This window comes from Thunnus maccoyii, chromosome 10 (genome assembly GCF_910596095.1).
Source record: "Thunnus maccoyii chromosome 10, fThuMac1.1, whole genome shotgun sequence".
Taxonomy (NCBI): Eukaryota; Metazoa; Chordata; class Actinopteri; order Scombriformes; family Scombridae; genus Thunnus; species Thunnus maccoyii.
In genome coordinates this window covers 27,883,155-27,898,019 of record NC_056542.1, presented here as the reverse complement: position 1 = coordinate 27,898,019, position 14,865 = coordinate 27,883,155, and the positions used below count along the sequence as shown (strand labels likewise).

The 14,865-nt window shown below is 38.1% G+C and overlaps 1 protein-coding gene across 4 annotated transcripts in view; it reads left to right on the top strand.

Annotated features, from left to right (window-relative positions):
- Positions 1-14,865, top strand: part of LOC121906286 (neuroendocrine convertase 1-like) — a 185,078-nt gene that overhangs the window by 106,719 nt on the left and 63,494 nt on the right. For 3 of the 4 annotated variants that reach the window (XM_042425076.1, XM_042425075.1, XM_042425078.1), the window contains exons 9-12: positions 1,175-1,263; positions 4,747-4,919; positions 6,156-6,371; positions 7,082-7,185. In XM_042425076.1, the coding sequence (XP_042281010.1) occupies positions 1,175-1,263; positions 4,747-4,919; positions 6,156-6,371; positions 7,082-7,185 (582 nt within the window). The remainder of the gene's footprint in view (positions 1-1,174; positions 1,264-4,746; positions 4,920-6,155; positions 6,372-7,081; positions 7,186-14,865) is intronic. The other variant, XM_042425077.1, reaches the window with a different exon arrangement.

Sequence of the window (14,865 nt, the reverse complement as noted above, 5' to 3'; positions counted from 1 at the left end):
GCAAGGACACAACATGATTTAAAATACATAGATACAGTAAAAATAAAAAAATAAAAAAATGAATGAGGAATGGATTAAACTGTGTGTTTATCTGCTCTAACATAAATTACTAACGTTAGCATGCCTGGCTAGCAAGCTTTCTACCCACAGTAGTAAACGAATTGTTACTTCTGAGGCCAAGATGCATTAGTTACCTACATCTTGTGAGGTTACATTAGGAAAAAAAACCCTTTTCATAATAGCATGTCCACTGTGTAGTATTTCTTCACGTGTGGAAACGGGGTCACTATATATATAAGTGTTAGTGGAAATAGCGTCATGTTCACTGAACACATTCATTAGTCCTTATCTTAAAAGCCTTTCCTCTTGTAATGTTAAAAGTCAAATGCTGTTTGGAAGTACAAGAAAATTAAGCTGAAATCGAACCTGTCGCTTGTCCAAGTATGTAAGCTAAGCAACCAAACATGGTTGTATTAGAATGAAAAAAAGAAGTGAAGAAGTGAGCTGCAGACAGCGTTTTAAACCAATTCATGAAGTAAATGCTAGCATAATTAGCTAGCTACAGCTGATAAAATCTGCCAGATAGTCATTTTAACAGGCAACAATGGGAAGCATGCTTTTGTCTACCTCTGTCTGAAATCATTGTCCATTGTTTAAAAAATTACTATGAAGTTAAGTGCTGAATCTGCCACCTTTATTAATGACAACTGAATATGTGTTGTGTGAGAACGGAGAGTCTGACAGGTGTAGCAACAGTAATTAAGGAGGCTAGGGCTCGGCAAACTTTCAATACGCCCACGGAAGGATATTGCCCTCACAATGTAATATCACAATACAATGTCATGGTAAAAAAAATAAAATATTAGGAGATTTTGAAAATGTACCATATATACAGTAATATATGTCAGGTGTCAAGCTAATAAATATTATGTGTGTTTTCAGTGTTGTGTATGAACAGGAAATTAGCATGGTTTTCTTGGTTTGAGTTGCAGTTTCCTGCAGCTTGGTGTTTGTCTTTAATATTCTGTGCCAATCTTAAGATCAGTAAGTACATAATTGTCTGTCCTGGCTTATTCTGGGATGTGCTCAAGTAAACACAACCAAAAAAAGAAAACTCATCCCTTCATATTTACTCTCAGTATGTGGCTAACATCCTATTCCACCTGTGTTTCAGTCACGGTACCCGGTGTGCAGGAGAAGTTGCCATGGAGGCCAACAACTCCTACTGCGGTGTGGGCATCGCCTTCAATGCCAGGATCGGAGGTGAGGAAAACAATACAGCCTTATAGAGAAGGTAGGAGGCAGTGCATAGTGGGTGTACTGTGGTGGCCAGGATTATGACATGGCATGAGAAAGAAGCCTCTCCAGAAACACTTGTTTTGGTCCAGTAATATTTTCTTATAAACTAGACAGCATTGTATGAAAATGCAACGAAATAGCAGAAAAATCACGTATTTCCATGTAGTTTATACTGTGGATAAAGCAACTGTAATTCGGAGAATAAATGCCAAACATGAACAGTAAGAAGGTGTATTTTGTTTGTGAGGGAGAGTTTGTTACGTCCCCCCTTTGCATCAAAGCAAATGGCTTAAATCAATAGACATAAATCATACCTGCTTAAACTTTACAGGGTCCCATTTTACCTCAGAGAACTATTGAGCAAAATTAATTTAATCAATTCAAACTCAAATTTATTGCCCCACATTCTGCAGTGATTAAAAAGAAAACCCAAAACATTTCACTCTCAGTGCAGTTATTTTTTTATGTTGAATCATTTTTAAGTGGAAAAAATAGCTTTTCATAACTTGGTGTGATATTGCAAATTATGTTAAATCAAAGGGCTGTTGTCATATTTGGTTTGGAAAGAAATGGGAATTTTATGGTCTGTTAGCTGTAAGCAGTCTTTCATTACAATTTGTTGCTGAAAATGGCCTCATCAACTGTACTTGAAACTTATAGTTCATGGAAGGTGTTAAAGCCGTATGTCTGTTAGAAAGTCCTCAAGATGGAGTTTTTATTTAAGGCAGTCAGAAATAATTTTTGAAAAAGAAAAAAAAAATACTGTGAGAGTATATAATTTATAGCTATGCACATGCAGTTATTGTGCAATTTGTGTGTTTTGCTTTGTGTTTGTGTGAATATGACAGACTACACAGTGACTGGCTGCTACTGAGCCGTGCTGACCCTATTTAACAGCTCATTTTTAGTGGGAGCTTCAGTAATGGCTTTTTTAGTGTTGGTTGTAACATTGGCGAGGGATGAATGAACCGAATACACATGATAGCCCATTTTCTGTTGTGAAATCAAAGATTTTTATAGGATACACTAAGAGTGCTATAAACCACCAGTTAATGAGGAGTACATGATGTGTTTGTAGAAGAAAATTTTCCACAGCACTCAAAGATTTGCGCGTCTCGAAACCAATGCATTCACACAGCGGTGTCATCAGCATGAAACATGGATGTTGAGAAGAGGAATCCCTTGGTTGAACCCTGACATTTGAACCCTGCTCTGTGATATTTAACCCTTGACCCTACCTCATTCGTCAGAGGCTGATGAGAAAAAAAAAAAAAGGAGAAACAATTCACGAGGCAAGACCAGGAATCTCTTTTCACTGTTAGTCTTAATTTCACATTGCTGAGTCTATTTTATCTCAACTCATAAACAGAATCTGGCACACAGCAGATAAAGGGGCAAGACCCAAATGAAAGATGCATGTTGAACCACTGGGTGCTGTTGAGACCTGTGCTCACTTTCTGACAATGAGGAATGACTAAGCATAGCTTTTGCCTCTGGGTTTGCTTTTGCTTTGGACATTTACTTTAACTTCTCAGTGCATTTATGTAGCCTTTTGAATGTTTAGATGAACATCAACAGAAAGAAGCTAAATTAATCCAGATGAATCAGCTTGAACTGATGCACAGCATTTTTTTCCCACAAATTTTGAAATATACGGTGTATTACACACAAGACAGGTAGAAAAGAGGTAAACATTTCTCACAAAATAACCACCAGACAAACGATATTTTGAACTATATAAAAATATCTGAATGTTACATCAGGGTATCTGGAGGTCTTAAAAAGTCTTTAGTTCCCTCCAAAAAGGCCTCAGCAGGTATTAAAAAGTCCTGCAGTTCTTGAATATTTTTTCTAACCTGCAGTAGACAGTAACATTAGTTGTAACCAATTTTTTGTATGTGGTTGGGGGCTGTTGGGAGACATTATACATCTGTAAACTACAAGTGAGACAGGTGTGATAGTGGATTGAAGGAAGTGGTTCAATCCTTTTTTGTGAGGTTTTAGTCAGTGCCAGCAGACCTGTAGAAAACACCACAGTACAGTAGCTATGAACAGTAGCTAGCAAGCTCATTGATCATAATGAGCAAGTGTCAGCTTTAGCAAAAACTTGAATTCATTAACTATTTTGTAACTGGCTAATCTATCCGTCAATTTTCTGCAAGTCATATAGGTCCTAGTCACATGAATGAATGAATGAATGATTAATTGTTTTACTAGGAATAATTGTTATATACAGGTGGGAAGTACAGTACTGACAACAATGTAATATAGATGTCAATAACTTCATGTACTTAATAAATAATTGTGGGGTTTTTGTCCCTGCTGGTTTTCTGTATGACATGAAAAGGCAATCTATGTGGTTTTAAAAAGGTTGTAAAAAGTCTTTTTAGATTTTTATTTTGCAGCAGGATGGATGTTGTACTAGGTTTAGCTAAGCTAACTAAGTTAAGTAGCCTTAATTACATGTTGCTATTGCTGGCCATGTAGAGGCATACAGTAATCAACTCGCCTCTGTCCCTGTTGCGATTGATTTCTTTTGATTAATCTTTCAAGAAAGCCTCAAGCACCTTTTCACATGCTGCTTTTTAGACTCTCTTTGGAGTGCAGAATCAGACAAAATCAGTCTAGGGTCTCTGCAGCTACACTGCAGTATTCTCACTCTATTACAAGTGTTACAGTCAACTGGAGCACAAATCTTACCACTTCTGGCTTCTAGCTATTAGGTCTCTATTGTTATGGCAATAGTGTTTGCTGCTTGGTCAAAGCAGCTACAGCCTTAACCTGCTAATTATTAAATGGTGGACTGACAAGATGTTATGGAATATCAAGTTAATGCAACTATTGCAGTGAAGTGCCAAATCAACTGTTTAGCCAACATTTGCTCAGCTAAAACCACTAAAACCACTACTGGGGAGAAATTATTGAAATCATTGTGCAAGTTTATGTTACAGCTCATAGTGTCTATGTTACTGACATCACTGTCATGTACGTTCTCACAAAAAAAAAACTAGTTTAAACTAACCTGGATTAAGTTCAGCAGCCAGCAATGGAGCAAATCCAGAGAATTGAAAATATAGCAAGAGTGAACAAAGAGTCAGATAGTGAAGGAATTCACACAGTGAGAAGAAAGAAGCAGAAACAGTGAGGAAACAAGAGGAGAGAGACAGACATAGATAAGATAGGCAGAAATAACACACAAAGACAGACACAGGCAGAGAAAAGAAGAAGACACTAGGAACAGACTCTAATATAGGCCTGCTATAAGTGTGCCATGTATCTGTGATTTATAACTTTCTGTAGTTAGAATGTCAAATTCACTTTTTCAGATTGAAACTTGATTGAATCTTTTTCAGAACCTTTCCAACATAATTTTAGAGTGTACGTTTTCGTTTTTTCCACAATCCTCACTCTGAACTCTGATCTCTGTGACCTTTTTGATTCATCCAGGTATCCGCTTGTTGTACGGCTCTGTCACTGATGCCATGGAAGCCACAGCTCTGACCTTCAACATCCGCTTCATCGACATCTACGTCTGCAGTTGGGGCCCACGGGACGATGGGGCCGAGATGGACGGGCCGCACAGCCTGACAGAGCAAGCCCTCCGGCTAGGAACTCACGAGGCACGGCTTTCATCTCCAAGTTCACACTGCTGTCTGTCAGATGTAAAGCAGACGTTCCCACTGTCAGTGAAGCTGAGATTGGAAGGACAAAATGTCGGGAGTTGGAATTATAAAGCCAGAATTAAATTCTCATTTCTTTATTTTTCAATAGCTTACAAAATGTATATCCATGACAAGTGGTCCATTAGAGGGGGATTTAAGCCCCTATATAAGTCCATTTTCAATGCCATAGGAACTTAACTCAGGAACTAAATCTAAAACTAAATGTTCCTGTTGCGCATTCCAGTTTGCCACTGCATTTCAATAACCAAGAACATCCGGCAAATGAGTCCAATAACAGATTAAAATTGCTTGTAGACAGGTTCTAGAGGACATTCAGCAATGAAAAAATACTAGTGCAGGAGCAGGATGATCTAAATTTAAACATGGAGATTACGTTCTGGGAATACATTCATAACAAAATATTCTAAACTCATGCTCAATTTACCTGCTTTTTTTTCAGAGCTTGCAACCCTATCCCACAGCCTTCATTCACGGAAGAAGGCAGTGGGATAGAGTCACAGATCTGAATTCAGAACTTTTGTTCCTGCCATGGGAATGCAGGTTAGGTTCCTAAAATGGATCCATGGCTCCTGGAGGGGAAACAAGCTAATGACTAATGGTTCATATTAATTACACAGTTCAAGTAAAACCTGTCTGTTTCTCACCTTTATTTGTCTATACGAGCCTGAATGTAATTGCATACTGTAAGTTACTTGGGTACCTTATGAGAACTGAGAAGACGGTAGCTCTCCCACTGCATTCCTTTACATAAGGATGAAAACTACAGACTTCAGCACACCAAAACAAAAAATAATGAAAAAAAAATGATAAAATGAAAATTGGCAAATTATTTTTATTCAAACTGAAATGTATTAAATGTTCTCTCAATCACCTGATACCATGTGCAACAAATCTTTTTCTCACTGCATTAAAAGAATTCAATATGACCATCATTAGCTGTTTTAAAAGAACAACAGCGACATGCCCGATACTTATGCTTTCATGAAATACTCAACATTCAAAAATTCCATTTTCAGTTCCATCACTTTCGCCCTCTGATTTAAATACATATCATTCATTTCAATAGCACGTGATATTTGAAATCTTCCGCTGTCTGCTAGATGGGAACATTCTATATGAAATCCACTTTTCACTCGTTCTTTCACCCTGACGCCCCGCTATTTGTGTTTCCAGGGCCGAGGTGGGAAGGGCAGCATCTTTGTGTGGGCGGCAGGTAATGGTGGAATGCAGCATGATCACTGCGGCGCAGACGGTTATGTTAACTCCATCTACAACATTGCCATCGGCGCTGTCACTCATACAGGGAAGCCCGCCTTCTTCGGCGAGCCCTGCCCTGGGGTGATGGCTGTCACTCTGACAGGGGCCAGCGTGGGAGGCTCACTACCTCTGGTTAGTGTGTGCATACCGCCTAACACATCTAACAACAGTGTTTATCATTAATGAGTGCATATATGTGTGTGTGTGTGCCAGCAGCCCTGCTCTTTGGCTTCTGTGAGCTGTGAGAAGCCTGTTAAAGAGCAGCCACTGGTGTGATATTTATAGAGGCCTGCCAAATGACCTAGGTGACTGCTGGGCACGCACACACACTCAGACACACAGAAGCAAACGAGTGTTAATTGGAGGTAAAGCATGGCTGTAGTGGCTGAGAAAGAGAGAGGAAGAAGCCAAGGTGTTGATGGCGGAGGTAACAGTGAAAAACCAGGAAGAAACGCACCGCTAACTCCAGGGCTACAGAAACAGAGAAAGACCAATTTTATCAGTGTGATATCACCTTTGTCTGCTGGGTTGCCTGCCCTTTTCCATCTCACATTAGGAGATGGACCTGACACAAGATGTTTTTTTTAATTATTATCACTGGAAAATAGTGTTGATGCTTTTTAATGACAGAAAAAAAACAGCTGCTGATACATTAGCTACTCCTTGGTGGGAACTCTTCTGGCTTGATTTTTTTGCAAAGTTACATCCTTTTCCTAAAAACATCCCACAAGGATCTACTGCAGAAGAATTTTTTAAACAGAACAGAATAACATTGCTCTATATACTGACATGATATTTACATATGTACATGTTGTGACATATTCGGTTTGTCATCTCTGCAGGTCACTGTAACCAACATAGGCGAGGGCTGTGTCACACACTTTCCAGGAACGTCCAGTGCTGCTCCGATCGCTGCAGGGATTCTGGCTCTTGTCTTAGAGGTTAAGTGAGTGTCTATCTGCCCAGTCAACTCCAAACCAATTATACCAATGTGGATGTTCACTGTCTAAGGGGCTTTAGTCTCCAGACTTGTGGTGATTTCTTGTCATGATTGTGGTGATTAATAGAGTCTATCTTCTGCCAGTGGTATTGTCACTTTATTTCATATTTAAGACTACATTTCCCATATACCCCATTGCTTTCGATCATCTATAAAAAGGGTGTTGCTATTTCCCTCCTGAACAGCTTGTCATTGTCCGCTATGAGAAGGATAACTTGTTGAGAGCTGCAACAATTAGTCTATTAACTGATTAGTTGATTGACAGAAAATTAATCTCCAACTCATTTGAGAATCGTTTTAGTTATTTTTAGGCAAAAATGTCAAATATTCACTCATTCCACCTTCTTAAATGTAATGATTTTATACCTTTCTTTGTCATACAGTAAATGATTATAAACTGAATAAATTAAAATAATTGGCAGATTAATGGATAACGAAAATGATTGTAAATTTCAGCCCAGAACTTCCCATCAGTGTCCCATCAGTTGCCAGAAAATTTGAAAATCTTATGTCTTGTTTGTTTTGGGAACACAGCGTCCTCCCTCTGTTTTGTGCAGCAAAGCAGTGGATTTTACTGCTGTAAATCAATCCAACTGAGATTATTTTCAGTTAATCTCTGATTATCTCTCTGATTTTGCAATTATCAATTAATAATTTTGTATATAAAATGTCAGAAAATGATAATATCCGTCACAGTTCCCAAAAGCCCAAGTTGACGTAGAGTTACTGTTTTGGTCCACGTAACAGTCCAAAACTCAAAGAGAGAGCTGATGATTTCCATTTTTGCTTGATAAATTACTTTAACGATTGGTCAGTTATCAAAATTACTGAAAATAAATATTTTGGTCAATCAACTAAACAACTTATCATTTCAGCATAAAAAGAGCATGAAAAGACCTTTTGTTAATACTAATGTTTCACATGATTTTCTATTTACATTAAAATTCTGCACCTTGCACCCTTGAGCTTTTTCTTACCAAGTCTCTCCTCCACGTTTCCCACTCTCTCTATTTGTTTTTTAGTCCCTCCTTTGATGTAGATCATCTCTTTCCCCTACCCTTTTCTTTCTGTCTCTGTCTAAATCTGCAAATAAATCTCTTTGCTCCTTTCTTCCTCTCCCTCCTTTGTCTCATCTGCTACTTCCTATGTCTCCCAAGCCCCCTTTTTCTTCATCTCTCTTAACTCGCCAGATGTCGATGTGGCCTCGGGCCTGGTGTTTTGTGGTGGTATCAGCGGCGTCTACGCCTCCTTCATGTTATGGATGGTACTAGAGGCCGGCTTTACTGCTCCAGCTGTCATGCCACAGCGTCTCAGTCTCAGTCGCTTGGCTGTAAAATGGAGCGCAGGTCCCCTGGGCGAGTCGACACCCAGGACATTACTGTTAAAGGCTTTGTCGTGACCCGCTGCTACTGACTAAACTATATATCACCTCTCTCACTCACATCGGCAGCATTCTGCTCACGTCTTTATGGAGCTGGATTCTCTCTCTCTGTCTGTATATCTTTCTGGGTCTCTCTCTCTCTTTCTCTGTTTCTCACACTTGCTCATTCTGTGTCTCACTCTTTCTCCCCACATTTCACACAAACACACACGCACATTCATTCTGCCATATGCTCCCTTACATTCAAACCTGGAGTTTTTTTTAAATCTCCATTCATCAGAAAGAAACAACCCGCCTCATACATTGCATCCACAAGAGCCGATGTATTTCTATGTATGGGCATACTTTTAATACATACAGTATGTTTGTATTTTCATGCCAATTGAATGTTCATAGGTTTGTCACAATGACTGAAGTGATAAAACAAAACAACTCACGGTAACACTTTCCATGATGCCCATGTCTACAATGCATAATAAACATAATGTGTAATAATCTGCTTATAGCACTGTATAATTATAGTTATAAGCACTCATAAATATTCATAATGCTTTATAACAATAATCATAACACATTATAAAGAATTTTATAATGATTTATAAGGTCAAATATCATAATACTTCATAATTGCTGGTCATTCACTGACAATTTTTTTTGCAAGGATCATAGTGTATCATAATTCCCATAGTTGTAATACATAAGTGGTCATAGGGTGCTTTAAGTAAAGTGGGAAAAATATCATTAAATCTCACCGGGTATCAAACCCCAGTCTCCCACACACCACAGACGGCTACACTAACCAGTCAGCCAAAGAATTAAGCCGTTGGCCAAGGGCCAGTGTGTCTAGTCATCCGTGATCGTTACTCTCTAGAGGGCACGGGCCTGCACCGTGACACTATGCAAGAACAACACACAAAACGTTGTAAAATTAATTTATATGTTTAACGGGTCATAACAGAAATTGAGCACTCCAATTTGACACAACTTTTTGATTCTCTCACTGCATAAGCACTTCATCCCAGCGCTCCTGGCCCTTACCAACGTTGAGACTTACCAAGTGTTAACACCAGTTTATGGTGCACTGCACCTGTTTTTTTTAAAGAGGCCCTTTTGTTGATCAAACATTTACATAAAAGTAAAATATACAGCTAGAGGTAAAGTAGAATTGTTTCAGGTATTATCTATAATTTGTTTTTTGGGGAAACTTTACATTAGTGAAATGTAAATGTCTATCAATCAATTGTTCATCATCAAAAAGATGCATCAAATTGGAGTACTCAATTCATTGTCTGTCATGACAAATAAATACATTTTTTGTGTTGTTCTTGCATAGATTTAATGATATTTTTTTCACTTTACTTAAAGCAAACAATGACCACTTATAGTGACATATAACCAGCTTGTAATGTATTATATCTGCCTATAACTCAGGAATTTTATTACTTCACTTAAAGCACCCAATGACCACTTAGAGTAACTTATAATCACATTATAATGCATTATAACAGTGTTTATAATGCATTGTAAAGAGTATTATGACACTTGGCCTTACAAGTCATTATAAAATACATTATAATGTGTTATTATTCTTATAAAACATTATGAATGTTTACAAGTGCTTATAACTATAATTACACAGTGCTATAAGCAGATTCTAATGCATTATAAGTATGTTTATAATGCATTATAGACATGGGAGTCATAGAAAGTGTTACCAGACTTACTTCTCTCTAATCTTTGCTTTTTCTCGATTTTCTTGTTATATACAATTTCACCTCTTCAGGCCTCTGAAATTCAGTCTGTGAGGCTGTACTTGGACCCAGCGGTGCTTTGAACCAAATGCTAATGTCAGCATGCTAACATGCTCTCAATGACTATGCTAATATGTTGATTTTTAGCAGATGTAATGTAACCCACTTTCACCATCTTAGTTTAGCATGTTAGGATTCTAATAAATTACCACTAAACACAAAGTACAGTTGAGGCTGATGGGAATGTCTTTAGTTTTGCAGGCAAGTAGTTGGTCAAAAACCAAAGTATTGAACAAATTACAATTCTGACCTGATGATGGCTCTAGAGGAAAAGTCAGGTGATCACTAAAGTCATTAGCATTCATCCTCTGGAGGCAATGAATGCTTGTATAAAATTTAATTGCAATTTATCCAATAGTTGTTGAAAATACTTAAGTCTGGACCAAAGTTGTGGGCAGACAGACCAGCAGACCTTTGCCATCCCCAGAGCCGCACTGCTTTGCTCATAACTTCTGTTCATACTGGGGGCATAACATGTGATAAGGGGTCACAAGAAGACATCACTTCATTTTAAAGGGTCACAAGTCACAAGCCAAAATTGTTTGGAACCACTGGGTTATGAATTCCCATAGACAACTCCTATTGCACTGATGAAATCTCTGGGTTTAACTTGATGTCTGTGTTTTTTTTAAATAAAAAGCTAATATTTGTCCACTTTAGTGGCAGACTTGTATACAACATTGGTGCAACTTACACCTACATTAATGACACGCCATTTTCCAAAGCTGTAGAATTGTTCCATTTATCGGCGGTTACATGGCTGCATAACATTGTGTATTTCTACTTGTCATATGTGGATGTTAGATCATAGATTGGATCCTTCTGTCAATTACTCTGTTATCTTTACCTCCATTTTCTTTTCATGCTTCCTCACAATGAGAAAAAAGCTCAGTGGCCTTGCAATCTTTTGCTTTATCTCTGTTAATTCATCCTAACAGTATACAATGTTCAATTGAATATTAACATCATTGAACATTGTATACTCAGCAAATTGTATATTATAGTTATGGTTATATCTCTAGTCTATCTATCTATCTATCTATCCGTCTAATCTATCTAAAAATGAAGCAAATTTGTGAAAAATGCTAAATAAGCTGAGGTAAATCTGTGTCTTGCAGATGTTTCTGAAAATATACGGGGTTGGAAACCAATAATCTTTGTAACTTCAGATAATGAGATGGTTTTCTGTTGGGAGTAGTTGACATTGTCACATACAGTGCTGATACAAAATGGTCAATTTCTAGACAGCACAGTACAGTGTGTTGTTGTCTGTTATCAGAATAGCCTTCAGTGTTTTACTGCCCTAACAGTGTCAAGGTGTCACTGTCTATCTGTCTCTTTGACATTATGGAGGCCTGTCTGTCCATGTTTCCATCTGTCTCCATCCATACATCTTGACGCCTGTCCAACAAACCATCAGGGTAAATCAATTCTTCGCTCATCCGGTTTGTCAGTCTTTCTGTCTCTGACTGTTTGTTTGTTCACTTTATCACTGTGTCCACCTCTCTGTCACTTCTCTCTTTCTCTTCATCCATTCATCAGTCTGTCTATCCATTTGCGCTGAAAGAGCTGAACATTTGGTTCCAGTGTCATTCCACCTCGCTCTCTGGGATTTGTACACCTGCACATGTCCTCAACCACAATCCTGTTCTCCTGAGTGCATTTGGGCTGTGTGGCAGGATTGATTGTCTCCACCTAAACCCCAGTCACCCTGTGCTGTGACCAGGTGAGCTATTCTGGACAAGTCCCCTCTCTCAACCATACAGCAGTAGCAGAAATATATCATCTTTTAACATCTTTTGACCTGTTGGTCAATTTAGCCGTTTAGTGAGGGGAGACATCAAAATCATCCACTCTGGCTCTAGTGCTCCACACTAACTCTGTGTAGATTGATAATGGACCACTTGCATTATCCATAGTAAGAGGACTGATCATTGGCAATAATGTATTACATTGTAATGCCTGTTAATTCTTAAAGTAGAAAAATATGACATATTACTTTTATATAGCAGTGGTTTATTTGGAAGAGTGGAAGAGTGAGAGTGATTTTTTTTTACTCCCATATAAAATCAAACATTTAGCCTTATAGCTACAGACACAAATTGATCTGTTATGGCTGTATGGAAATTTTTGATCATCATCTGTCATCATCATTGAACGCATTAGTTCACGTGACAGTCTTCTGAAAACTTTGTGTTCTTAGCAGAGTATTAAATGATATGATCAGCTTAGAGGTTATAAACTGCACAAAGGTCATGTAGTGACCAGCACTCCTAAACTCTTTTCTGTAATAATTCATCCTCTTCCCCTCTCCCACTTTCTCTGTTTCTCCTCGTGTCAGTTGAATGAATACGAGAAATAGTGTATATAACATTCTCTGTGGGGAGTTAAAGGAGTAATCAGCCGGTATCCTCATTGGGGAAAGTAGATGGCAAGCGAATCCACTCGCTGTAATTGGTCTTAACTCAACTACTACGCCACATACACACAGGCACACACACATCCTCAGTGAGGGGCGTGCTAATGTTTGACAGCGAAGGTTACTGACATGTACAAATACATAATGGAAAAGTAATGCACACCAAGGGTTGTAGTGAGGTGCTGAACCCTTAGAATACTCTGTTGTAAACATTACACGGTCATTTGATTTCACGGTAGGTTTATTTTTTAAGAGATCAGACCTACAATAGATCTGTCTTTTATTTTAGTGGCAGCATTAGGAAAGATTTCTTGTATTCTCTTTGTTGAAAGTTGTTTTTCATTTCATTCATATTCCTGTCAAAATCATCAGTTTTTTTGGCAAATTATTTTTAATTTGCAAAAGTGACTAAAAGGGAGACTATTTATTAATGGTAAGGGATGATCAGAGTCTGCCCTTAGTAAAGTATTTCTAGCAGCAGGTTTTCTGATCTGTATACAAGTAATTATTCTCTCTAATGATCCATAAATCTAGAAGACTGGGACGTTTGTAGTCATAATCCATAGTAAATGACAGAAATTCAGAACATGAGTTGAGGTATGAAAAAATAAACTGGGTCTTGGACCCTTTAAACAAAGAAAACACATCATCCAAGTACCTCTTCCATAAGAATATATTCTCCTTGAAGCAATAGTTAAAGTTAATAAACTTCTCAAACCTCTTCAAACAAGCCCATATACAAGTTAGAAAATGAGGGTGAAAAGGAACGACTCATAGGTCCTCCATGTTTCTGAATATAAAAGGTATCTTGGAACATCCAATAGTTTTGTTTTAAAATCAACTTAACCAACTCCAAAGGCTCTTGGCTAATGGTCTGATAACGTAATCTACAAAGATAGACAACCTAGAGGTAAGCGAGCCAATACTGGCAACAATGGGTCAGCCTGGAAGATGTTCAAGACTTTTATATATTTTTGGTAATGTATAAAAAGTAGGAATGATAGGGTGCTCAACCTTTAGAAAGTCATATTCTTTTCTTGAGATTTCACCATTCTATAGAAGATTCTCAAGGGCTTCATGAATAATATTCTTAAAAGACTGAGTTGGATCCCCTGGAAGTTCATTATAAAACTCTTATCAGAAAGTTGTCTTAGACATTCATTAACATAGTCAACTTTATTCAGGACCACAGTAGCACCTCCTTTGTCTGCTTGTTTAATGATAATAGATTAATCTGACTCCAAGTCCTTAAGGGCAGCCAGCTCTTCTCTTGTTAGATTTTTGTAAGATATATGCTTCTGTTTATTTTCTAAAAGTTGGTCAACTTGTTCTATTAGTCTACAATATGTCTCAATAGAGGTATTGCAGTTAGAGGGAGGTACAAACACACTTTTGCCTCTAAAACATGCATTCTTGTTTCCATTAGGTAATGTAGAACAAGGTGGTTGAGAGCATTCATTTTCTAGTAGCTCTGAGGTGGATCTATTTTGTTTGAAAAATTCCTTTAAACGTATGTTTCTGAAAAACTTGAACAGGTCTACTTTAACATCAAAGTCTCTGTCATGGTTAGTAGGCACGAAAGAGAGTCCTTTGTTTAACACAGAGTGATGAGATTCATTTAAAGACTTACTAGACAGATTAAAGACAGTCATTTCCTCCACTGATGGACCTGGGGGTGGGTCCAAGATCTCTTATTCTTCCTGCATCGTGTACGGCCTGTCATGCCAGGTTTGTCCATGGCTTGTGTGGATAAAAAACTTGAACTTGAGGCTGATGAGAGCTGGGGCCTGCACTGCAAAGCAAGTTCAACATACCCAGGATATCATTCCGTTATCTGGCTTCCCTAAGCCTAACAACCGCAATCACCCAGAGCGATCATACGATGGTGGTTATCAACTCGTCAACTCAGGTTTTCCCAGTTCAGCCATAAGCATGTTCACATAAAGGGTCAGTGTTTGCAGCATATGACCAATTGCAAAGATGGACAGGTCCACAGGCAGCAGAGCAGCAAATTT